The sequence below is a fragment of the Xyrauchen texanus genome, unplaced genomic scaffold, assembly GCF_025860055.1.
Source record: "Xyrauchen texanus isolate HMW12.3.18 unplaced genomic scaffold, RBS_HiC_50CHRs HiC_scaffold_654, whole genome shotgun sequence".
NCBI lineage: Eukaryota > Metazoa > Chordata > Actinopteri > Cypriniformes > Catostomidae > Xyrauchen > Xyrauchen texanus.
The window spans coordinates 1-25,000 of record NW_026266637.1 but is presented as its reverse complement, the minus strand read 5'-3'; the positions used below and the strand labels follow the sequence as shown (position 1 = coordinate 25,000).

The following is a 25,000-nucleotide window of genomic DNA, read 5'->3' as shown; positions in this document are numbered from 1 at the left end:
CCTCGCGGTCGGCAGCCGTTCCTCCACTTCCAGGCGGCAGGGCTCCTCCATCCCCCGGAAGATGGCCGCGGCTGCTCCATTGGGGTGGATGGTAGCGGCAAGAACTCCACTACGCCGTATCCCTCCTCCTTCCTGGGTTTTCGGTGTAAAGGGAACAATGGAAAAGAGGAGGCGAGAACCGGCTTGACAATATAAATAATATTTTCATGTAAAACTGAAACAAAAAGACAAAAAAAAAACACGTACATCGGACAGCTGCACATAAACACTCTCTCTCCGTCACACCACCATCCGCAGTTGGCCTTTATCCCTCTTGGAGGCTTGATTAGCCTGATAAGGCTAATAGGTGTGTAAATTCACGACCCGGCCCCACATGTCTTTGAAATTTTACATAATATATTGCATATATATATTTTGCTACATGTTTATTGTTTACATGCATATTGTGCACTGATATGTAGAACATGTGCTAAACTGGTACTGTCTCTTTATGAATATCAACAGTTCAGCGAGTGCCTTACAGAAGTGTTTGTCAAATGGATTCTGTATCACATCCTCGTTGATGTGTAATTAGAAAATAATTGTTTCTATTTTTGTTGTTTTTGATCAACAATTGACTGTAAATAGCACTGGTTATAGGATATTTAAAGAGACATTATTCAGTAAAATCCACAAATAAATCCATGGATTTTACTCTCAACATGCAGAGAAAGGACCTCTATGTTGAACTTCTCCATTATACTACACAATCACTGGTGAGTGAAATCCTAATAATAATAAAAACCCCAGTGGCTAATCACAGACCTTTTTAGTCACATAGTGTGAAATTTGGTTGCATGCATATCCAAGTGATTTACTTGCATTTTAAAGGGCTGCGCATAAGAGGAAAAAACTGATTTTGAGATCGTTCAAATGAAGATAATGATTAAATGGAAACTCTAGATTTAAGTACATGTACTCGACTTTAATATGTATTAGCATTCCATCATGTTTGTGATGAGTTGAAAATTCCAGTACATTTCAGGGCAAAAGTGCACCAAATTTGCATTTTGTTTTTTTTCATCATGCAGTTACAAACTAATGTTAACTGATGTACACTATTGGTCAAACGTTTTGTAACACTCAATCTTTATTATATATTTTTTTCCTTCACATTTTAGAATAATAGTAATGTCAAAACTATGAAATAACAAATGGAACTATGGGAATTATGTTAATTAAATAAATCAAAACTGTGTTATATTTTAGCATCTTCAAAGTAGTCAACCTTTGCCTAGAATTTGCAGACATGTACTCTTGACAGTATTGAAGGAGTTCCCATCTATGTTGGGCACTTATTGGCTGCAAGTGATCAATTGAAAAAGGTGGCACAATTATATTTTTGTCTACAAAACAAATTTCAAACATTTAAGCATATGCCTTCAGATCAAAAGATTTTTAAGATCATGAGAAACATTCCAGTCAAGTGTTTCAAAACTTCTGACCTGTAGTGTGTGTCATCATGAAATCATAGACTCACTCCTTGATGACATCCAAACACAAGTGGACACATTTAAGCGACCAGATGTAAACATCAATGCGTCTCGCCAGACCACTTGTGATCAAATCACACACATTTAAATCTTAATATTATATTAATACCAGGTGTAAACGGGGTGCTTGATGACATCCGAACACAAGATGCATTTGAGACGCAAGGTTATACCACCTGTACACAGCGATGTCTCTCACTTTACCACTTGAGGTTGAATCACATGAGACAGATGTTAATAGCAGGTGTTATCAAGAAAATAAAAGCAAATTACATCAACTAAAGCTGATTTGCGTTACTCACAGAAGAAGACAGTCTTTCCGATCGAGCTTGCAGTGCTCCGGCCGTGTTCTTGAGTTTCTTCTTCTTCTTCAGCATCTCTCGGTGTTCCTTCTGTCGGTTCTGCACGTCTGTGAGAACTGATATGAAGCTGTTCTTCACCTCCTTCTCAAACTCTAGCTCGTCCCTCATGGCCAGATGCTGGATCAACTCCTCTGAATGTCCACGGATGGATGTCTCCACCTCCTCCAGAACCTCATTTAGCTCCGATACAGACATCAGCCTCACTCCTGGACACAGACAGCACACATGACACGTGTGAAATAAACCCAAACTGAAGCTTCCAGAAGGACGTACTCACTGTTGTGAGATCTTTGGGTCTTCTGAGAGATAACTGAGTGTTCTGAATGTGGAGGGTTCTGCTCCAATTCCATCTCTGGTGAATCCTGCATGATCTCCTCCAGCTCCTCAATGACCTAAACAAATGAAAACACACCACAAATAAAAGTCTGTAGAAAAAAAGCCTTGTCTGAAAGTTGAAAAAAAGCCTTGAAGTTTGAAGGTTATTCAGGCTTTCTTCTTTGAAAATGTATCTCTTCAGCTAAAAGTTGACACAGACAGACAGATAGGGACACAGTTTTTATTTAAGTCATAAAATAGGCATATGTTTTTAGTTTAACTTTCAAAAACATGTATCAAACAAAACATAATCGATACAAATATCGATTTTCTGATGCATTGCGTTCTTCGTTTGAATGCTCTCGATATCGATTCTTAAATCCCAAGACCAATCTTTTAATATATGCGCAACTCTCTACTACAATGAGAGGAAAACAATCACATTAGCAACCAAATTGTGCAATAAGACTATATTGGCAACTGGCTGGTAAATATTTAGATTTCACTCACCAGTGAATGAACTGTGTATTATTCACAGCAGCAAGATTCTTTCACTGCGAGTTAAGAGTAAAAGTTGTTCCGTGTAATGTGCGTCCAAAGAAGAGATCCACACAACCCATTGAATAATGTCTCTTTTAATAATCTTTCTGCTCTTTACTGTCAGTTGTTGATCAAAAACTACAAACACAAAACATTTAATTCTAATCATGCATAGCACAGATGAGATCAAGCATTTTGAGACTCTCTCGTGAACATGCGCTTACAGATGCTGATTACAGAAATGACAGCTTTCTTAAAGAGGCAGTACCGTTTTTTCAAATCAATGTAAATACTTGTAAATAGTACAAATTATGTTATTAAACAATAAACATGACACAAAAAATTGTTTATGCAATATATTATCGTATTTATTGATGTGTTCATTTTCAAAAGCTAAAATGTGGCCAAACTTATAAACTAATAAAATATTAGTAAAATGTATATTTTTGTAATGTACATAGTAAGAAGGTCCTCTGTATAATTTACAGCTTTATCTGGGAGAGAATGTTTCATATGCAAGCATAAGGGACATTAGAACTGAACTATACCCATATGAATCAATAACTAATCGGAATCAAATCAAGAGCTTGTGAATTAGAAAAATCTCCATCAATACCCAGCCCTATATCAAACTTTCAAGCACAAAGACCAAATTTAACCAAATATTCAAACATTTAGAAAAATGTATAAAATATTTGCAATTATTTAAACATGTATCAAACATACAAAAAATGTACATGTTTAATATGTAATATTAATCAACATGAGAAAACTATCCTGAAAACCTGAGCTCCTGAAATAATAGCATATAATGAATATTGAAGTTTTAGCTACATTTTAGAAGTTACTCTCTTGTGAATTCCTCACATTTAGACAGTTTAGGATATTGTGTTAGGTGTAGCACGTTTTAAAGCTGCAGTATGTAAGATTCAGAAACCCTTGTTATTAATGACCCCTGTGGCCGTTAAGTGAACTGCAGCCAGATACCTGTTGCTCGTGCTCGAGCGCACATTCCATTGGGACACGAGTATCGACCAAAACAATGACGTAACGTACAAAGAGACTGAACGTGATTCACCGGCATCATGCTGACAGATGAGGCAGCATAATAAAATTACAGTTATGATTGTGTAACTACAAACTTTGAGACTGCATATTATATTTGATTCAAACAAAGTGTGAATAAAGGTCTGACTATGTGACACTGAAGTTTGAAGTAATCACTTTTCTTTGCATGATATATTGACTGCATTTATACGATAACTTATGTCAGTGTTAGCTAGCTAGCCAGCTTTATCAATAGCTGGTAGCTAAATTTGGTGGATGACAGTAGCCCTTTATAAAATAGACTGTACATTATAAATGTTGACATAATTCAGAATTGACTGTCGTTTTGATATATCGATGCACTATTGTTTTATAATAATAGAATGTATGTATTTTCTGTATAAGCAAGTTACGTTGCACTAATGAATGGAGCTTTTTGCATTATCTTGAAAACTATCTAGCATTCATTTCATGTGTTATTGTTGTTTACCTTGCTGAATAATTACAGATTAACATTGATTATGACTGTTAAGCTAAGATCACATTTTAGCTAAGATCACATTAGCTAACATTACACAGATCAATCCTTATGGCACTATATATCACACGCTTTGCAGTTATGCAAGGTTACTTGTCCAATAAGAAGAATGTCAATTCAGGGTCAGTTTTGATCCCCAAAACTGAACGAATGTCCCTCCAGGAATCAAATGCCCTGCCAATGTTCATTCTAGTTTTCACTCGACGTTCCTGCTTAGCCAGACAGGATTCAGTATATAAATTGTTTTTTTTTGGCTTACACCGAGTTTGTGCTGGGAGCTGGACTTTTGCTGGATTCATCTCTAAGATAATGTTCCCTAGTGTTGAAGACTGTCTGTTGACAGGGAAGGGAAGCTATTACTGTCTGAGGCAAGGCTCTCAGGAGCGCGCATAAACGTCACATCCTTTGGATTTTACCGGCAAAAGCGACCCGATCCCGTCGCATGAAAATCAGACTACAGGCAAGGTTATACCAATTGAAGTCCGTGAAGGGCTCATTTTTTAAGTTGTGATACAAGCCGTTCACACATTGGCAAAAAAAAGCTAACATTACGTGAAAATTGTTACATACTGCACATTTAAGGAAACATCATATTTAGAACACAAGTTATGCATTCTGACTTCACATATTGACTTCATTGTCTGAGAAGATGCAAGTTGTAATATTATGTTTATGTTGTGGACATAGCTGATTGATATATTTGATTTTCATGACTTTCGGTTCCCTTTAACAAAGTTAAATGTTCTGACAATGTGGATGAAACGCTGTCCTAAAATACTCTGACAGAGTTTCCTGTGGCGCAATTTTATAACAGTGTAAATGCATGATTGAATGAAAGAAATGTGCTTTCATATTACTTGCATTTATGCCTCTAAAAGTCTGCAAACACACCCTTGTTTTTTACAAGAATTGTTTTAAATGTATCTCTGATGTTATATCTGCTCTGTAGGAATCTGAAATGATCTCATCATTTGGCGAAAGACCGCAAAGGACAGAATACGCAATAAGAATTTAGTCTCTACTTTCCAAATAATTCTTACTCAAAAGTACTGAAAAGAATCGTTACTGGAATCATTTAGGAATCAGAACCGTAATCGTTCAATTCCTTACGATTCCATCCCGCCTTATTACTTTTGGATTGACAAAAAGTCTGATTACAAAGCATACAACTTTTTTTCCACTAATGATTTGTTTAATATCTTCAGTGTTTGTTCTGGAGCAAGTCCGCACCTGTTCAGCAGTGATGAGTGGCTCTTCACTGACACAGGACACAATGATGGAATGCAGATCCATCTGCTCTCTCAGGTCCTCATCGTCAGACACATCCACATTCAAGCTCTCCAGTCGCTGTTGGAATGAGCGAGAGGGAGTGTTAATCCTGTACGAATCCTGTCTGTGAGTGTTTACATCCACAACAATACACTGAAGATGTGTTTAAAGCATTGAAATGATTTTAAAATGCCATTTATTACACACTCATGCAGAGTAAGCAGCACAAACTCAGGGTTTGGGGTTGTAGACTCACCGGCCTGTCTTCAAGACTCAGTGTTGAGAGATGAAGCGAACAAACTCGAGACTGACTCCAGTCCACTGGCATGACGTTGCCATAGTGTTCCGTGAGAGCATTCCAGATCCTACATGGAGAAGAGAGAGTATTACCAAAACCCCATTTACATATAAATGAGATAATCCAGACAAAGTCCCTACAAGTGCATCTGCCTACAGAAACGTTTTGAGTTTATTCAATGGCCTGTTTTCACATTGACATTTATGCATTCGACAGACACATTTATCCAAATTCAAGCTGTACATTTTATCAGTATGTATGTGCTCCTTGGCATTTTTAGAGGTATTTCATCTTGTCATTGCTCTAAATAATCTCTAAATCAATCTAAACTGATTGTTTAACAATTCAAAAATTCAATTGATTTGTACAGCGCTTTTCACATTACATATTTTTGCAAAGCAGTTTTACAATGTTGCTTGAATATTCAAAATTAAAATCGTGGGTGGAAAAAAAAAAAGAGCCTCCATAATGAATTCCATATTTTCAAATACATACATATATGTTCATTTGGCCAGATGACCAATAAATGCCATGTAGTATTAATGATTATGTGGACTAATTTGTTCAGTTTGTTCAATAATAACTTCTTATACAAAAAAGAAGTCCACTCAGCATTAGACAAATAGCGAAATATCAAAAGAAATGTCAACCAATATCGATTCAAAGTCGTCAAACAAAATCTTTATGTGACAGGGCGGAGGGCGGAGCCGGGTCGCGATTTTACACACGGCGGTCAGCTGCTCGTTAACGATCTCCCTCTCTCTCTCTGAGGCTTAATTAGCCTGATAAGGGACCAGGTGTGTATAATCACGACCCGGCCCCGCCCTCTGCCCTGTCACACTTAAGTAAAAGTATTGCTACTGAATAAATAATTCAAGCAGAAGTACTGAGTAATAAGTAAAAGTAGAAATAATATGACTCAAGTAAGAGTAAATAAGTAGTTTGCTGAAAACCTACAAGTAATTACTTTAAAATGACTTTTATAAAAATGATATTATACTGTATATAGTATAAACAGTACTGTTCAAACTATGAAGAACACAAAGACATTTTAGTTTTTGAAAGAAATTGATGCTTATATTCACTGAACTAAGCATTAAATTGATAAACAAAAATGAAAAATACTGCCAAAATATTAGTAATGTTGCAACCTATTATAACTGTTTGAAATAAGTGTTATATTATTAGTTATTTAAATGTTTTACCCATGATAAAGCCCCATTTTCAGGAGATATTACTCTAGTTTACTAGAGAATAAACAGTCACATGACATTATTTTAAACTGCTAATTTGGTACTCAATATTATTTTCTTGAATTCAAGTGTCTCTTAAAACTCTTGCATAACTGTAATAGACACTGCTCAGAGAGCTGTTAAGCTACAGTATTTATTACTGTGGTGGGCCGCATCATTCTGTCAAGTAGGACTATTGTTTTATTTGTGACAATAAAGATATTGAAAATATTTCAGTTTTGCGTACAGCCCATATTTGGACTACTAAAGGAAATGTATTAGACTATTAAATGTTATTTAACATATTAAAATCGATTTAAAAGTTATTATTAAAAGATTATTAAAACAACTTTTTGAACGTAGTAAATGCATTTCATTTGACATTAAAACTATTTTCCCTGTTGTGATCTCAAGAAAGGGACTAGATAAATTAAGACTGAATGCATATTTATTCAAAGAATAAATATAGGCTATATTAAGAATGCTTTTGACAAATTCAGAAATTGATATTAACTCCAAAAAACATGATTAGAAAGAACATGTTTTCATATCTTTTAAAAATGTAGTTTTGAGACAAATAAATGGAAGTTAACTATTTGTTTATGTTTGCAAACTACACCGTGTTAACATGTTTAATACAGTAAAACATACCTTTAAAACCCAAGTTCAGTGTGATTGGTGGTTTAACATGTCAGTCAGATGGTCCCTTCATATTTGAATGAATGGTTCCTTTCTAAAATAAGATGATGAAATATGCAGAAGATTACAGTATTACAGTTCTAGTCTAGTTGACAGGGCAGATTGTCGTGTGGAGAAGGGAATAGGGCTGCTAGGATCACAGTGACAACCATCCCACCGCGGTGGTGGAGTGCAGGTAAATGTATATCAACTTAAGACTTTGTGAAATCCAGAAACAAATTAATGAAATAATAGCATATACTGAGTATAGTTAAGTATTAGGCAAGATCACTTTAGTTACGGTGTTGTCAAGTCTTCAAGTTCAAGACGTATTCATTTGGTATTTTTTAGAGACTTTAGGGTCTTGTGTTACGTCACTGGCATATTCACAATGCGAGTTACGCATCTAATGCACAACTTTGTTCAAGTTCAGCTGAGCATTCACTTCATTGTCTGTGCAGATATCCTTAAGTGGTTTTATTCTATTTATGTTGTTTGTATAGACGGTTAAAGGGTCATGAAGCACCAAAACACATTTTTTGAGATGTTAACAGATATGTACAGATTGCACATAATTGAAAACAAAGACAGCACTCATTTTGTTTATTGTTAAGGGGAAAGTGGTTATTTTTGTCATTTATTTATTTTTTGGTTTAATTGGGCCATATCGTTCCTTCAAAACGGAAGTTCAAGCAACGTCTATGTGCAATTGTTTCGTTTGTTCTGAGGTCATGGCGAGACCAAAGACCAATTTTATAGCCATGGCTAAACAATAAGGTAAACTAAACAAAACTGAAGTGTGTTATGTTGAGTTCACATCTTGTCGGAATTACTGTAATTACGAGATGGCAACTCTTTTTTGCCATCTCTTTCCTACCGAGATAATACGGAGCTGTTGACCTCGGAAATTATGCTTCTTTGGCAAAGATCATAACGCCAAAATAACTTTGTTGTTGATTACAGGAAAATATTTAGCACTAGATTTATAAATTCAATGATATCTGTTGTTGAGTTACTGACAAATAAGGTTGCCCGAGGTGACAAAAATGTGAAATATAAAAACAATCTGGTTGAAAGCTTGTGTCAAATTGTTTGAAAACACCTATAGCATTTTATATCAAAAATATGATTTAATTACTTTAAAAATGTGGTGCAACCATCAAGTAAAAGGTATCAAAATAGTTTCCTTGCACCTTGAATAAATGAGTGTACATAACTTCATTCATTTAAAACATTTTTTTGAAACATGTTTCAAGATAAAAAATATTTTTACAAATATCATGAATTTTGAAGTCAAGAATATAAAGACATTTTCTCATGGTTGCACCAAATGACCTGAACCAAATGTGCATTTTCATAAAAATGTCAAAATATTGATATTTAATAATATGACAAAATAATTATTTGTTTTGTTAAATCTTCACATGCAGTGTTTAGATTGAACTCTACAGAGATCTTCTCTGATTTATGTTTTTTGTCACATGACAACAACATTTCTACCTACATGTTGGTTGCACTGCATGACAAAACGTTTTTCAAATATTAATCATATTTATGATATGATTAAATAAAAACATTTCACAGCATTTAAAAAAAAAAAAACAATAGAAGGTTATTTAGCACAACTCATGCCAGCATTTATGTTTTCAAGAATTTCAGCTTTTAATTTTTTTTACTGTCACCGGACAGATGCACCACATGACATTTTTGATTTTAAGCCCCAGAAAAAATATCAAAATGACTTAAATGCTGTAGTTTCACAGAAAAGGTCATTGTTTTGTGTGAAATGCATTTGTAATGTATTTTTGAATAATTTATTAGACGCTGACAAATAAAATTTGTGTCATGTCATTGACAGGGTTCCCACTCTTTTCAAGGCACAGTTTTCCATGACATTTCCAGTGCCCAACAGGTGTAATATTAAAGCAAAAAACACGAGAGGTCCAAAATGTTGTCTAAAGATGACTATATTGCTATCCAGTAGTAATATATTATCTTTCCCCTCCATTTCACATATACATTTAAATCAAGATTTTATTTTGCCGATTGTGTGATTTGACATAGTTTCTCACCTCTGGATTAGCATTTTGCTATGTGGCCCAGTTTGATTATTAAACCCCAAAAAGCATCGATTTATTTCAATAAATGAATCTGTATGTGCTGCACGCTTCAGAGCGATCTGCTTTCTGTCATTAACTACACACACACAGCACGCAATGCTCATGACTCTGTGTTGACCGTGAATGAGCGGCCAATTTCCCAAATTCATTTTGAAGCATGCAGCACATGCAGATTATATATACATTTAATTAAATCACAGCCTTTTGCAGTTTAATAAGCAAACTAGGACACATCACAATTTTTATTTGATTAATTGTAATTTAATTTTGTACCAAATAAGTGAAATTCCGTAACATTCTGCGTTTTATAGCGATTACATTTGTATGACTGGATTCAGTGATTCTGTCCACATCACAGAAAAAATATTGTGATAAATCTGGTAACTGTGGTATAAGTGGACTCCATTTGCTGAATTATTGAAAATGAATTCACATCCCAAAATATAAATGCCACATCACCACGACAGCACCTCAGGGTGTGAATTTATTTTAAAAAACATCAGCTGTCCGACTGCATCGTCATTGACTAAAGTTTACAATGCAAATGTTTTCGTAGTTAACGCAACAGCAATTTTGGAAGGAAAGTCCTATTTTGGACTATACAAAAACTTTTACTATTTTGTTGGAACAAAGCAGAGATGACAGCAGATATTTAGATATTTTTATAATTTACCATAACTTTTCCATGTCTGGAAAACTGCATTGCAAAATTCCAGGTTTTCCAGGAGGATGTGTGGGAACCCTGAATGACCCTGTTGCAAAATGTTTAAGAGCAAAGAAAGCACAACATGCAACAATGGCTATAACAAAATGACATATAAAAATATATATATATTTGTTAACCATCTTCAACTGTTGAGGCCTCTGTCATGTTCTTTTTACACAATGTCATGACAGTCAAGTCAGAACTTTCACAGAATTTCAAGTTTGAACATTTAAAAATGTATGAATGAGTGAATTAGTTCTCTGAAGGCGTGAACGCTTTTCACAAGTCTGAATCTTGTAATTACTGTAATTCTGACATGACGTGAACGCACCTAAATGTATCCAAGATTTCTCTCTTCTTTTTTTTTTATATAAACAAGGGACAAGTTGAAATTACATTTTGTGGTAAACAATATTATGCCACATATGCTGTCAATTGAGATTTACTTGTATTGAACCCACAAAATTCCTTTAAATTTCAGTCTGTTCCACACACAAAGCTATCATATGGCTTCAGAAGACTTGGAACGTAGTGCTCAAATCATAACGACTACTTTTATGGTGCATTTTGCTGTTTTGTTTTTGTTCTTGTTCTTTTAGAGCTCGATAGCATATAGCTCGATAACTATAAACTTTTGTTATAACTATAAATTCCATTTATTCCTTTTAAATGTCTCTTTAAGTGTCTCAATACTTTTTGTTTCCAATCAAGTGACTACACAATTAGTCCATCACTGAACAACTGATTCAAATCTCCTTCACTAGTTTGTCTCTGATAAAACTCGTGTCATCCAGTCACGTGACCTCCATTGATGCGCTGGAATTCTTCATGCTGCAAATCAATTATAAACCCATGCAAACATTAATATATCGTTTTATAAACACTGTTCAACGCAGATGCCAAAGATGAGAGAAGACCCCTGATGTAGAAGGACATTTGAGTTCATTTTCGACCATTCTTAAATGCATCCATTGCAAACGAGATGTGCTGATGTGCAATGATGCAGTCAGCTGGATATATTACACTATAAATGTATGCTTTTGTTGACTTACTCGTCACATTTGAGAGTCGTGTGCTCGTTTATTGTCTTCACTGGATCTACGGTGTTGGATTTAGTCTGTAGATTTTGGAAGCATAACTGTAACTTCTCGTCGAAGTGGCTGACCATGTCCTCCGTGTATGTGTACGAGCTCATCTCAAACGCGCTCTCCATGTCTGAAAATCCATCCAGCAGAAGCGACATCTCCTCGGCGTTCAGATGAAGCTCTTGTCCAGTTACGCCCTGGAATTGGTTTAAATCCTGCCACACAATATCGTCTTTCTGCGCTGAAGTCTCCGCCATAACGACATCTCGAGACGATCATCAAAAGGAACACACGGTCATGGCGAACCCTCATGAATATTAATTAGGTTATGATGACATTGCTCCGCGACCGTTTAGCTACGTGCTAATTAATATTCATGAACGTTGCCTTCACCTACGCACTTTCAGCCAATCGGTTAAAGGAATATTCGGGATTCAAAACACGTTAAAGTGATAGTTCACCCACAAATGAAAATTCTCTGATGATTTACTCACCCCCTGCCATCCCCGATGTACATTACTTTCTTTCTACTGCAGAACACAAACTAAGATTTTTAGGAGAATATCTCAGCTCTGTAGGTCCTCACATGGAAGTGAATGGGTGCCAACATTTAAAGGGTAACTAAACCCTAAACCAACTTTTTTTAGTTAATGATCTGTAAGAATGGGGCTTTTTTAGTACTGGTCATTGATTCAAGTAATTTTTTTGACATTTGTGTATAAAGTGTTTTAATTCTACAGTATATGGTGTAAAAACGTCTGAGTGCTGCCCTCTTCAGGTTGAACGGTGGCTACTGCAGTTGAATTTTCCTGAAATTTCCGGCGCTGAAAAGCGACGCAGTGCCAAACGCTGCTCCTCCTGCATGGACTCCACCACCGCAGCGGCGTCTTGAGGTGAGTGAACATATATATTTGAATCACAAGTTATGGTTAGGCTAAAGTTAATCCTCTGGGGTAGACAAACGCACCGGCGCATTTGCTGGATTTTTTCACATAGCGGCAAAATATGAATATGCCTACAGAGCTCGCGCTATTGACATCAACTCGATAAAACTCATCAGATTCATGTACATGTCGTCTTCCGACCGTGTGAGGAATAATAATAACATAATAGTAATACTCCTGGAGAAAATTACCACTCCAGTCACTCTCCATTTTAGAGTCTGACAGCAGCTGTCAATTAATCTGTCACTACGGGTCTCAGGTGCAAACCCCCCCGCTCAGCCCCGCCCTCGTTTCGTCCCCTCTGTCCCCGCTGGGGTCTGCCCACTTTTCCAGCATTTTTCAAATATTGCTAGTGGGTGGAGTCAGACTTTGAGCAGGGGTTTAGTTACCCTTTAAAGCTCCAAAATCTACATAAAGGGAGCACAAACGTAATCTATGACTCCAGTTTTTATATCCATAGGTGCGTCCCAAGCCACACACTTCTGCACTATTCTGCGCCATTTTGTAGTCACTTCACTTCAGTGAAGACATACAAATATAAGTTGAATGCTTTATCGTCACCCCAAGCTGTGTGAATATGTAGGTTATTTAAGATACATGTGTTGAATTTGGCTACCACGCTAAAGCTAGCTGCAACTTGAAACGTCATTTCTGTCAGCTGTTAAATGGCATTTGGGACAATACTACACTTTGAAAATTCATACACTACATTACTGAGTGCATTGTACTGTATATTTTGTATAGTGTATAGTGTGTCGTTTAGGACAAAGCGTAAGTAAACATCACATTCACTACATTTGTTCACACATTCTTACCCCCAATGCTCTGTGATTTCAATTGTCCATAATCCACCATGGGGAGGACTGATGAGCTGGGAGAGAGAGCGCAAGCGAGCGAGAGACGCCACTTTACAGCTTCCTTCATTCCCGCAATATTTTATTTCATGCTGACTGTATTGTTTTTATTTTTTGACATATCAATTATTATGATATTTTAATGAAGTATTGATACGGAGCCAAAATCACACAAAAACATTTTAAAATGTATATTTTATTTAAACAGATGAAATTATATGGCTGGTGTTATTGTGGAGTTTTATTTTGCTATTGAGCTAAAGAATTCTTTGTTCACTAAATAATTCACTGGGGTGATATTGTAACTCAGGAGACTGCACATAGTGGAAATGATAATTTTGTGGAAAATATTCGGTTATCACATGTAGGTTATGCTTACTTATAGATAGAGCGCAATTGTGCCCGCCCACTTTTTCAGCCATCTTTGTTTCTGAAGTATTTTTTCCCCCATAAGTATTGTTTCCATGGGCTTTTTCATAAAATCCTAAATAGAGTTGTAAGCCATGAACCAAACCAACCATCTCCAAGGTGAATCATAACATCATAAACTTTGATTTGCAGCCAAAAATCATTTGAAAATCAGACAAAAAGACAAAAGGTACAAGACTGTGTGCTTACCGTCTTTCATGAGGGAATGAACTACAATCCCATGAAGCATTGCGAATGAGGTAATCAAATTAAAAACTATGGAACTATATAAAACTTATTTATTTTAGGCTGTTGAGTACAATTATATAATTAAAATATTTTAAGTTTACTGCTAAATATTTTGATATATACAAATATGTAGTTTGAGGGTCCGAATCGATTGTGTCATTCAAAGTGCGTCATGGAAGTGGGCGGTCACTGCTGGACTTGTTTGGCGGGCATTGTTGGCCACTTGTTCACTGATTGGTGGATCTTTCTCTGCGGGATTATGGGAAGTATAGTTGTTCACCAGGAATTCCACTATTAAACACAATTCTTAAAATATTAAGTTGAAACAACTTGGACTGATGGCTTCAACACTGACATATGCCATATGAACAATCTCAGAGCTCACAGAAGGTCTGTATTAAAAGGTTTATAAGTTATCATTAAAAATACATTTGTCTCTTGAAAAAATGAAACTATTTATACTTCTGGAACCAGACTGAGTGTCCGAATTCACGCATTCTTTTTGTTCACTTCTTGCTGTTATAATGCGCACACTGCCATGATGTTTGGCAGGGATAGACTGGGGTGCAGATCGACAGTATCTAAAAAGAGTATATTGCGCAATAATAAGGTCTACAATAGATCATGGAAGTATGGTGTATGGCTCAGCATGCAAATCATTGATTAATAAGGTAAATGTTATACAATCCCAAGCATTGAGAATTGCATTGAAGGACAGTTGGAATCACATCCAGTCAAAAGAGTTCTTGAGGACTGTTGTGAATATGAGTATATGAACCTGAATAGCTTTGGATGGAAAGCAAATAAGGAGGCCGAACAAATAGGAATAAGTATCAAAGTTAGCTCAACTGTTATCATGTCAGTAACACCTCCATGGCTTTACCTAATGCCAATAATTGCCTTTCAGGTGCTAGACAAAATAAATGTCAAAAACAGATGAGTTTCAAAAGAGGTCCATCCTGCTGAAGTGGTGGTATGGGCTGACTCATACTCAGCTCCATCACGTTTAAAAAGTGGATAATCATCTTCAAGGCAGGATACTGTATTAGATATACTTCAAAGTGTGTATAGGATACATCAGTTAAGAACAGTCATTTCCTTTTTATGGGTACCTGCTCACGTGTGGGTAGCAGGTAATGAGGAAGTTGATCAGATAGCTATACAAGCATATACGTTTGTCATATAAGAATGAAAGATCACAGCTTATGTAAGCAATTAAATCTATATTACTGAGTGTTCACTGAAAAGCCTACTAAATAATGATGGAAGAGTATATACGTGTTTACTCATATATTTGAAGGACACACATTTGAAAAACAGGATTTTAGAATTGTTTTGTTTTTTACCATAACGTCAGCGCTCCACACTCATACCAGTAGGTGGCGGAAAATTCCCCTATTGCAAACCGCCATAAAACAGTAAAGAAGAAGAAGAACCCGTGTGACTCCTCCACACTGACTAGAGAAGAAATCATCCCGGAAGTGGTGGCGCAGTGGTGAAATAGGAAGTGTAAAATGGAGGCAGCCGTGTTCATTTTTTCACTCGTCGACTGCTGCGCTTTAATATTCCTCTCCGTTTACTTCGTATCCTTTCCTCACACTCCACATCAGTGGGTCACTCATTTTTCATTGTCGTCTGCTCAGTGTTCACTCTTGTGTTGTGGATCTCCGCATGGGCTCCCTGAGATGCTGTTGACTGTTTGCTCCTCGTTTGTGATGATTTGTCCTTATAATGCATGTTTTATGTGGTTTCATGCTTTATATATGTATTTAGCTTTATTCAATTGTGAATTTCCGCTTATTTGCTCTTTTATTATGAGTTGAGATACGGAACATAATGCAGCTTTGATAAACAGGGTAATCATTTACAGATTGATCGGACTCGTTGTTATGATCTTTGCACATTCTTTTAACTCCATTGTCAGATTATTACTCTGTCTGATCTGGAGTGTGACTACATAAACGCTCGAGCTTGCTGCTCAAAGTTGAACAAAGTAAGTTTGCATTTTGAAGTGTTGTTGCCAAATTTATAGTTAATGTTCTTGCAGTGCACATTTAAGCAAGAAATATTTTGTGTAAATAGATATGTACTGTGGGGTCCAATGTGGAGCTAGATAAATGACAAACGTATTTGATTCTGAATTTATTCAATCTGATTGTGACAATAGTTGTGCGGTGTATATTATAAATGTGTATTTGCTATGCTTTTTTATTTTTTTTGAATGTGGAATTAGCTGTAACTTTTCAGATTATTTTAAGAAATTCAATACTTCAAATTCAGATATCAGAAATTCACATCTAGCTAATTGCACCAATACAAAAAAAATGTAAAACCAAAAATCTGTAACAAATTTAGAAAATGCACCACTGAAATCTTTAATTTTGTTAAATGTCACATGTCTAGGATTTAAATAAAATTCAAATACTTTACCTTAATACTGTCATTGTTCTAGCTCCATAGGTACACAATTCTGAGACGCATTGTAAATCTGGAGTTTTCCACCCAATTTTAAACCTGGAAGTAAAGTTTTAGGATTTTGCACTACTTCTACTTTATTAATCAAATATAATTTTGAGACCATGTTAACTTATTTGTACAAATGATCAGATTTCCTAGCTTCCTTTTAAAACACACAAGATGCACTTTGAAACATTCTCTGGATAACTCGATCATCAGGTTTTGTTCATTCCAACTCGAGACATTTTGTTAGTTCAAAATACAAGCATTTTCACTGGAGGTTTCAGACTTTTGGAGCCTAATATTTCCAAATACTACATTGAGATTACACTGGGATCACTTTATAAACTTTCATTACCATCAATGAACATTGCACTATATTAATAGTAAAGGTTGACTGATATGGGATTTTTTTAATGGCCGATGTCGATATCCAGAGAGCAGGATGGCCAATATATAATACTCAATTTAATATAATAGCAAATAACATATACATAAATTGGATAAAAATTAATTAACTTTTATTTAGCATTATATTTACTCGCATTAAACTAACTTGGTAAAACATTTGTGAAACAAACACATTTTAAAAAAATATATATTTTGTGTTTTTGATGGTAGATAACATCTCTGATGCACAGGACAGTTTAAATGAGATGTTGCACACCGGTCTATTATTGTGGTAACACGATGGCACAAGTGGTTGGTCATTTACATGTCTCCGATGTCTTCACGTGAACGCGCATGATTCTCGGTGCTATCACGGCTTGACAAATGAATCAGCCAAACAGGAAAATATATCGGCTGATGTGGATAATTCAGAATATTGGCCAATTTATCAGCCTCTGTGATCAATGCATGATCAGATCTTTATTCAATGTGATAAATGTTTTAACATAAGCTGGGTGTCCATCCACGTATTGTTATGCGCATTTTGTGATATCGTATAACCGCTGGAAGGAAACATCAAGAAGTGAGTAAAATCACCAAAATGCACAAAAAACATACACGCTTGAGGTTGATACATTTTTTATAAGAAAAAATGATCATAAACTATGATGGAAATGCATTTACCAAATTAATTCGTATAATTTAAATAGGAATACAAGATGTGCATCAAAAACGTCATGTGACTGAATAACATATTCATAACTGGACTATATATATGTAACAGTTTGTGTCACTAATTGAAGAATAGGCTATATTTCTATCTGATGTGAAAGAATTATGGATTTTCTTTTTTAAGCATTAATTGACTTAATAATGAAAGTAATTAGTGCTACTAAAATACTTTGTCTTTTGTTTGTGATGTTCTTGTTAATAACTGTTGAGTTTGTGTTCAGTGGGTTATACCTGAGATGATCGGTCAGGCTCTGGCCACTGTGTTAATGCTGGTGTCCATGCACTGGTTTGTGTTCCTGCTCAACCTTCCTGTTTCATCATGGAATGTGTACAGGTGATCTGTCTAAAACATACCGTACAAAGAATATATATATAAACCTCAATATATATATATATATATAAATCCAGTAACCGTTATTGTTTCCTGCAAACAGATACGTGAAGGTTCCGATGGGGAACATGGGGGTGTACGATCCGACGGAGATTCATAATAGGGGTCAGCTCAAGTCCCATATGAAGGAAGCCATGATCAAACTAGGCTTCCACCTTCTCTGCTTCTTCATCTACCTGTACAGGTAAAAACACATACTCCACTAAGGTCTGGCGTGCAGTAAATCAAATTATGCAGGCAACTAGTCTTGCAGAGCCATAATTTGGCAAGACTTAGATTAGACTTAGACAGGAAGTTATTGTCTCACTCACATGTAAAGCATCCAACCATAGTTCATTTAGTTTAGGAGTGGGTAAATTGATTATATCATAACAATAGCATAATAGTTACTCCTCAAAATTGATCAAGATTAGCATTTTTACATTATGTAAAGGCTTGTGTTGCCAGAATGACCAAAGTGAGATGCTTCAAAAGTATCCGTGTGCTGCCTACAGCGGAGCACGTTATATTTACAGTGCTCTAGGTTCACTAATTGCACATTTGTGTAATTCCACATATGCTTGGTCATTAAAAGTTACTATTCAAATCTAACGTTAAGTGGTTGCTTAACACCTGGTTTTCATGGACAGAGTGGCTGAGGGCATTTCACTGCATTAAATGACCATTGTAGGGTTTTATACCACGTTATGAAAATTGATGGTTATCATACCATGTACATTTGCTTGTCTACGGTATTGAGAAAAAAATGCAACCGAATGGAGAATCTCACCTGCGCATCTCCTTTCCTCCTCGACTGCCTGTTAGACTCGTCAACTTGCAGAGGTCTGACATAAGTGAGTGTGTGTGCGAGTTAAAGCAGTGTTTCTCAACTGGTGGGTCGCCGGTCTATTCGGACATGGTCGCGGACAGCAGGGAAATGACATGGATCTCCCACTGAAGATATTTCGGCAGCTGTCCAAGTGATAGACTATTTGCAGAGGCAGATTTAATGATAATTTCACAATCAGCTAAAGGCTTCTCATCTGCACTTTCACACAAGTGTAACAGAACCAGCTCGCGATCATGATATACTCTGCTCTCTGGCACGTGCGTCAACAACCGGACTTCCCTCGATATTGTGGAGTGCAGACCTCAAAACTGATGTGACCAATTTCAATTCTAGTGAGACTTTTCTAGTTTAAAGCATTACAGAGGAAGTCAAGTCGAACCTCTCAAACAGCAGGCAGCCCTGACATGCCAAACAGCACTGAGGAGGAAAAGAGCAACACTGTGCTTTGTGCAAATAATATTTTTTTCATTATACATCATCACCTTTACAAAATTGTTTCACAATTTTCAATGAGTAATATTTTGACAAAAGGTTATAGTTTCATTCGAAATAATCTAAAGGTAGAATCTATTAGACCTCATTTTATATCAACAGTGGCAGTTGTAGTTAAAGTGTTGTTGTTATTATTATTACCATTATTTAAGACTAGCTACACTGAACTAACCATGCTAATGAGGAGTCTTTCCTCATGTGTAATATGTATGCTCTGTGTGAATTATTTTTGAAATTAGGAAACAAACAGGATAATAATGGGCTCATATAAGTAAATATGCTCTTTAATTTTTAAAAGAGGGGAGAGAAAACGGCATGTAGCTTTTGTTGTTGACATCAACAACAAAAATACTGTCTCTTGTTGCATGTCCTTGTACTGGAAAACCAGTTGAGAACTACTGAGTTAAAGGTGCAGACATGAGCTGTCGTGAACCTTCATCATATGTTAATTATTAATAATCAAAGGACATTACTTTAAAAACTCACACAGCTGATGTATTTTTCATTTAGTAATTAATTTAACATGCTTTAGTTATATAGCATGTTACAGTAACATGCTATTTTTATCATGTTTATTATTATAATTTTGTTAGCTTTCTTATTTATTCTATTTATTTTCAAAAGGGAGACTTTTTTGCACATACTTCCATGAAAAAGAAATATTTCAATTATAATAGTGTTTGTTCAACCCCCCCAAAAAATCCCTTCTGTTTTCACTCCTTTAAGGGTCATTGTAACTGCTAATAATAATTGTGTAATATCATATACCGGTTATATTACATAACTATGGTACTGTTTTATAATAATAAAAATTGTTAATATCGTACAAAAAATATATTTACAGTTTTAGTGCATTTCTATCTTTTATACTTTATTTGGAAAATGTTAATTAAGCATTATATTGTCGCATATTGTTTTCTTAAAGGTGCATTCAGTAATTTGTTTTCTCATTAAAACTCCTAAAGACATGTATTGTTATTTTGCAATATATGTAGGAAATCATGAGCACTCACATTAAAATGAAGTCATATCAGTAACTTTATAAAAGCTGTTTTATTCTACATGGAGAGGGTCCACACATGGGGTAGCGATGTTAAAACCAGCATTATGACCAGCCGAATACTACTCACTTAATATCAGTAACCGTCCTGTTATTTGACACTTTGACTCATTGATTAAAGTATTCATGGCTGACTGTGAATCTGAAACAGAAATCTATTGATTTTAAATGATGCTGCATCTTTAAATAAATGCATTTTTAAAGGAAAAGTATATGTAGTCTTAAATTACAGCACTTTCAAAATCTGCGATTAACTACAAAAAATTATGCAATTAATCACAATTAAAAAAAAATATTCTCTGACATAATTATATATTTACATAATTTTTTTTTTCTCTTAATAATAACTTATTGGGCTCCAAAAAATAATGATGAAAAGTGGGCTGAGAAAATGGCAACAAAAACAGGTACACAATGAACTGATACAATGTGACGATGATGTGAATCTGTTTTTGTCCCCCTCTATGTTTCACTGTATTTTTTTATTTTAGTCTTTATTTATTTATTGGCAGTTAATTTTGGTCTAAAGGAATTTTATATTAATAATATCGCTGTTCAAATTGCAGTACTTTTAAAAAATAATCACAATTAGATTTCTTTCAGCCCTATTGTGCACCGTAGGTCAATAATATACTTGTTCAATGAAATGGAAATAATAAATTGCCTTCTAAAATCGCTCTTTGTATAGCCTAATCCATACTTCTGTCACTAAAATTTCATGTATTTTAATGATCTGAATTATTATATTTTTATATATTTATAATTGATTCATTACATATTGAATTATTTTGATGTGGGGAGCCTTTCTTGGCAAATATTGATATGTCGGGTATGGTGCAGGACCCACTTTTGTGGCAGTAGCTCGTGAAAGGAACAGTGGCATGCTTCTGACCTCCGTAGTGCTTGGGTTAACTCTTTGGGCAAAAGTGAATAAATCTTGAGCCTCCCATACTAGGGTCACAGTTGTTTATATACTTTTAGTCTCTCTACTGTATTTGAGTTTTCCTATCTCTGTATACCATCACTGCCTACCTCTCCGGAAGGACCCTGAGTAGCTAAAGTCCTAGCATCACTCTGCTGCTTGAAAATACGACAAAAGAGGGCAACATATTTGCCGTGAGTTGCGACCTGTGTCAGTGGAGGAAGAGATCCTAGCTCCTGAAAAAAGTGCTTTGCTGCAGCTTCCATTATTTCAACACTGTGCTTTTGCTCCTACTTCACCTAGAAGGGAGATTAGAAAGGCTTGATCCAATCAATCGGCTGGTCAAAACTTGGCCTGGAAATACTACGTGATAGATTAAAATCAGCTATCTTTTCAGTAAACCCTAGAAGGCTAAGGGTCAATTGAGTACTTTGTGCTTGAGTATACCATCCCTGTATCACAGGTGCATAATCTGCAGGGTTTCCGTGGCTCTGTGCATCTCCTTGTTGGACTCCAAGATGGGTGGGGAGTAGAGATGATGAAGCTATCTCCTTTCACCATTCACAAGGGCATTACAGGAATGGCTACTAATGTTAAGGAGGTGAAGAAACTGCAATCTGGACAGATTCTGGTGGAATGTTGTAGGAAGTCTAGTTCGGAAAATCGTCTTCGTTCCAATTGGGCTGGTTTTGATATAAAGATGTCTCCACATCCAACACTCAACTACAGCAAAAGGAGTGATTCGTACAGGGACTTGGACGATGTAGAAGAAATAACTTCTGTATTAAATCTTAAGGAGTGATGTATGTGAAAATAATAACAATCAAAAGAGAAGATCAAATTATCAAAACCGGTACTTACATTATTACCTTCAATAAATCTCATCCTCCAGAAAGAATCCCAATCGGGTATATGAGCGTTCCAGTGGTTTTAAATACCAAACCCACTGAGATACTGTCAAAAGTATGGACATGGATCAAACAGCTGTAAGAATAAGCATGTCTGTTTTAATTGTGGAGAGGAGGATCATAACAAAGAAAGCTGCCAGAAGGCACCATATGCTGTAATTGTGCAGGACGACACATGGCTACATCAAAAGAATGCTTGCTGTTGATTAAAGAGAAAGAAATCCAGAAAATAAGCTCATAAGAATATCAGCTATAATGAAGCACACAAATTGGTCTCTGTGTCTCATTGTACATAAAACGTTTGTCTCTGTTGTCAAAAACACTTAACATTCAGTGGATTGACCAACAGATTTGACCTGGATGCAAAAGGATAAACCACAAGCTGGCAGTAACAGTAAAAGGTATACCTCATCCAAGATCAAAGTGTGCAGGAAATCAGAATGAAACTACATCAACCCATATCCAAACCAACCAGAACTTAAAAACAAATCAAATCATTAACAAGAACTCTTAAAGTAGGATGTTCACAGTCAAAAGTATCACAAGATGAGAATACAAAGACTAAATCCATTTAAGTAGGAGCCGCTCACCTAAAGGCAAATTCAGGGGTAATATCCCTATTTTCCCCAACTTAAATATGGATCACATTATTATCCAATAGAACTGCTGTGGGCTCAGGGTCAACTTCACAATTATCAATCCATTTGCCTTTTGTCTACAAGTGACAGTTGTCACCTGATACTACCCTTTCTTTTAAAAACTTTACAATTTTAAATTCTTTTGGTCCAAACAATAGACGTGCTTCTGGTGGATCGGCTGTTTAGAAATTATGTGATACACAGATACATTACACTAAATAGTAATTTACAAGTAACAGCAGTACATATTACTCTCCAGAGGACTTGCACAATATACATTCCACCTGTTATGACTATAAAGAATCAATATCTAGACCACCTTGTGGAGCAGCTTGCTTCCCCCTTCATACTTATTGGGGATTTTAACAGTCATAATACCTTGTTGGGGTAGTAATCAGTGTAATACAAAAGTCAAGAACACTGGAGGACTTTATCAACAACCATGCCCTGTGCCTTAAAATGATGGGTCTCAAACCTATTTACACACTGGACATGGTAATATTCAGCAATTGACTCTCACCATCTGCCAGCCTGAGCTATTACTAGATCTCTCATTGAAGGTGTGGAATGACCTCTGTGGAAGTGACCATTTTCCTCTAATCTTGACCTTCAAATGAAGAAGACAAGAATCAAGCATACAGAGATGGCAACTTAAAAAAAGCCAACTGGTACCATTTTCAAATTTTCCATATGCTATGAAAGGTTCAATGCAGTTCCTGAGGATGATCCAGATTCTATTAAAAATTGTACTAGCATTTTAATCTCCATTGCAAACGATACCATTCCAAAAACTTCACCAAATACAAAGTGCAAACGATTGCCATAGTTCAACGATACTGCAAAAAGGCTATAAAAGAGCGAAAGAAAGAAGATTCTTCAGAAGTCCAACTACGGAAAACCTCATCAAATTACAAATAAATAGAGTACAAGCATGTAGAGTAATTAATAAGGTGAAGAAACAGTCAATTTGTATCCAATTTGACTGAAGGTTTGGAATCTTATTCGCAGAATGAAGGGCTAGAACAGTGGACCTCAAATTCAACATATTAAACATCTAGACTCTAGACTGTAGTCTTAACTACAAAACAATAAATTGCAAATATCCTAGGCAAAACCTATAAAAAGAACTTCTATTGAAAACTACATCCTTGCTTTCAAACAATTCAGGCACTGGAAGAAAGGAAAGATGTTAACTTTTCATCCAATAATATGGAAGATTACAACCAACCTTTCTCTATGGAAGAGCTATTGCGGCCCATAAGCAGATCACATGATACTGCAACTGGACAGGACAATATTCACTATCCTGTCCTTACTTTTAAACATGCTCCATCTGGATATCAGGTATTGTTCAATATTCTTGGAAAGAAACTGAAATTATTCCTATTCCAAAGGCAGCAAAGGATCATAATGAACCATCCATCTACCGACTTATAGCCCTGATGAACGACTCGTATGGATGTTGGAGTCCCAATATCTTATAAGTAATGCTTAAGATGGACTTAGAAAAGGAAAAAGCACTATAGATCACCTCATCAGCCTTGAAAGTGATAAATAAGCACATGCTGTTGCTGTCTTCATTGACTTGGAGAAAGCTTATGACCGGACATGGAAGTATGGTATTTTAAAGAATCTACATCAACTTATGTAGAGGACATCTACCTATTTTTATTGCCAACTTTTTAATCAGATATACATTTTAAATTCAGGTTAGCTAATACCCTATCAGACTCACACAGACAAGAGTTAATCTTTATGTAGACGACATTTGTATTTGCTATAGAGGAAAATCCACCTGACAATACACAAAATTAAAGACCAACAAAAAAAATCCAGCATATCATGCAATTATTTCAACCCAATATTCATATCTATATGAAGACCAAGTTATATCCAACCTCCTGGCCTATGGATTAAATCTCATCTAGAAAACATATACTGTAAATTGACTTAAGCGTACTGGAACAGACATGCTTCTGCAATATCCGCCCTGGAATCTCAAAA

At 35.7% G+C, this 25,000-nt stretch overlaps 2 protein-coding genes across 2 annotated transcripts; one reads left to right on the top strand and one right to left on the bottom strand.

Annotated features, from left to right (window-relative positions):
* Positions 1-6: 6 nt before the first annotated feature.
* LOC127642495 (fasciculation and elongation protein zeta-2-like) lies at positions 7-12,022 on the bottom strand (the record flags this gene model as incomplete). The annotated part of the gene is made up of 6 exons (XM_052125119.1): positions 11,690-12,022; positions 5,860-5,968; positions 5,565-5,681; positions 2,172-2,286; positions 1,835-2,100; positions 7-132 (listed from the first exon to the last, which is right to left on the bottom strand). Coding segments are annotated over exons 1-6 (1,023 nt in total), but the record flags the coding sequence as incomplete, so codon positions are not given.
* Positions 12,023-15,616: 3,594 nt separating this feature from the next.
* LOC127642494 (protein cornichon homolog 4-like) lies at positions 15,617-22,252 on the top strand. The gene is made up of 6 exons (XM_052125118.1): positions 15,617-15,760; positions 16,102-16,170; positions 17,978-18,090; positions 18,191-18,331; positions 18,595-18,604; positions 21,914-22,252. The coding sequence occupies exons 1-6, from the start codon at positions 15,692-15,694 to the stop codon at positions 22,250-22,252; spliced, it is 741 nt and encodes a 246-aa protein (XP_051981078.1). The 5' UTR covers positions 15,617-15,691.
* The last annotated feature ends 2,748 nt before the right edge of the window (positions 22,253-25,000 follow it).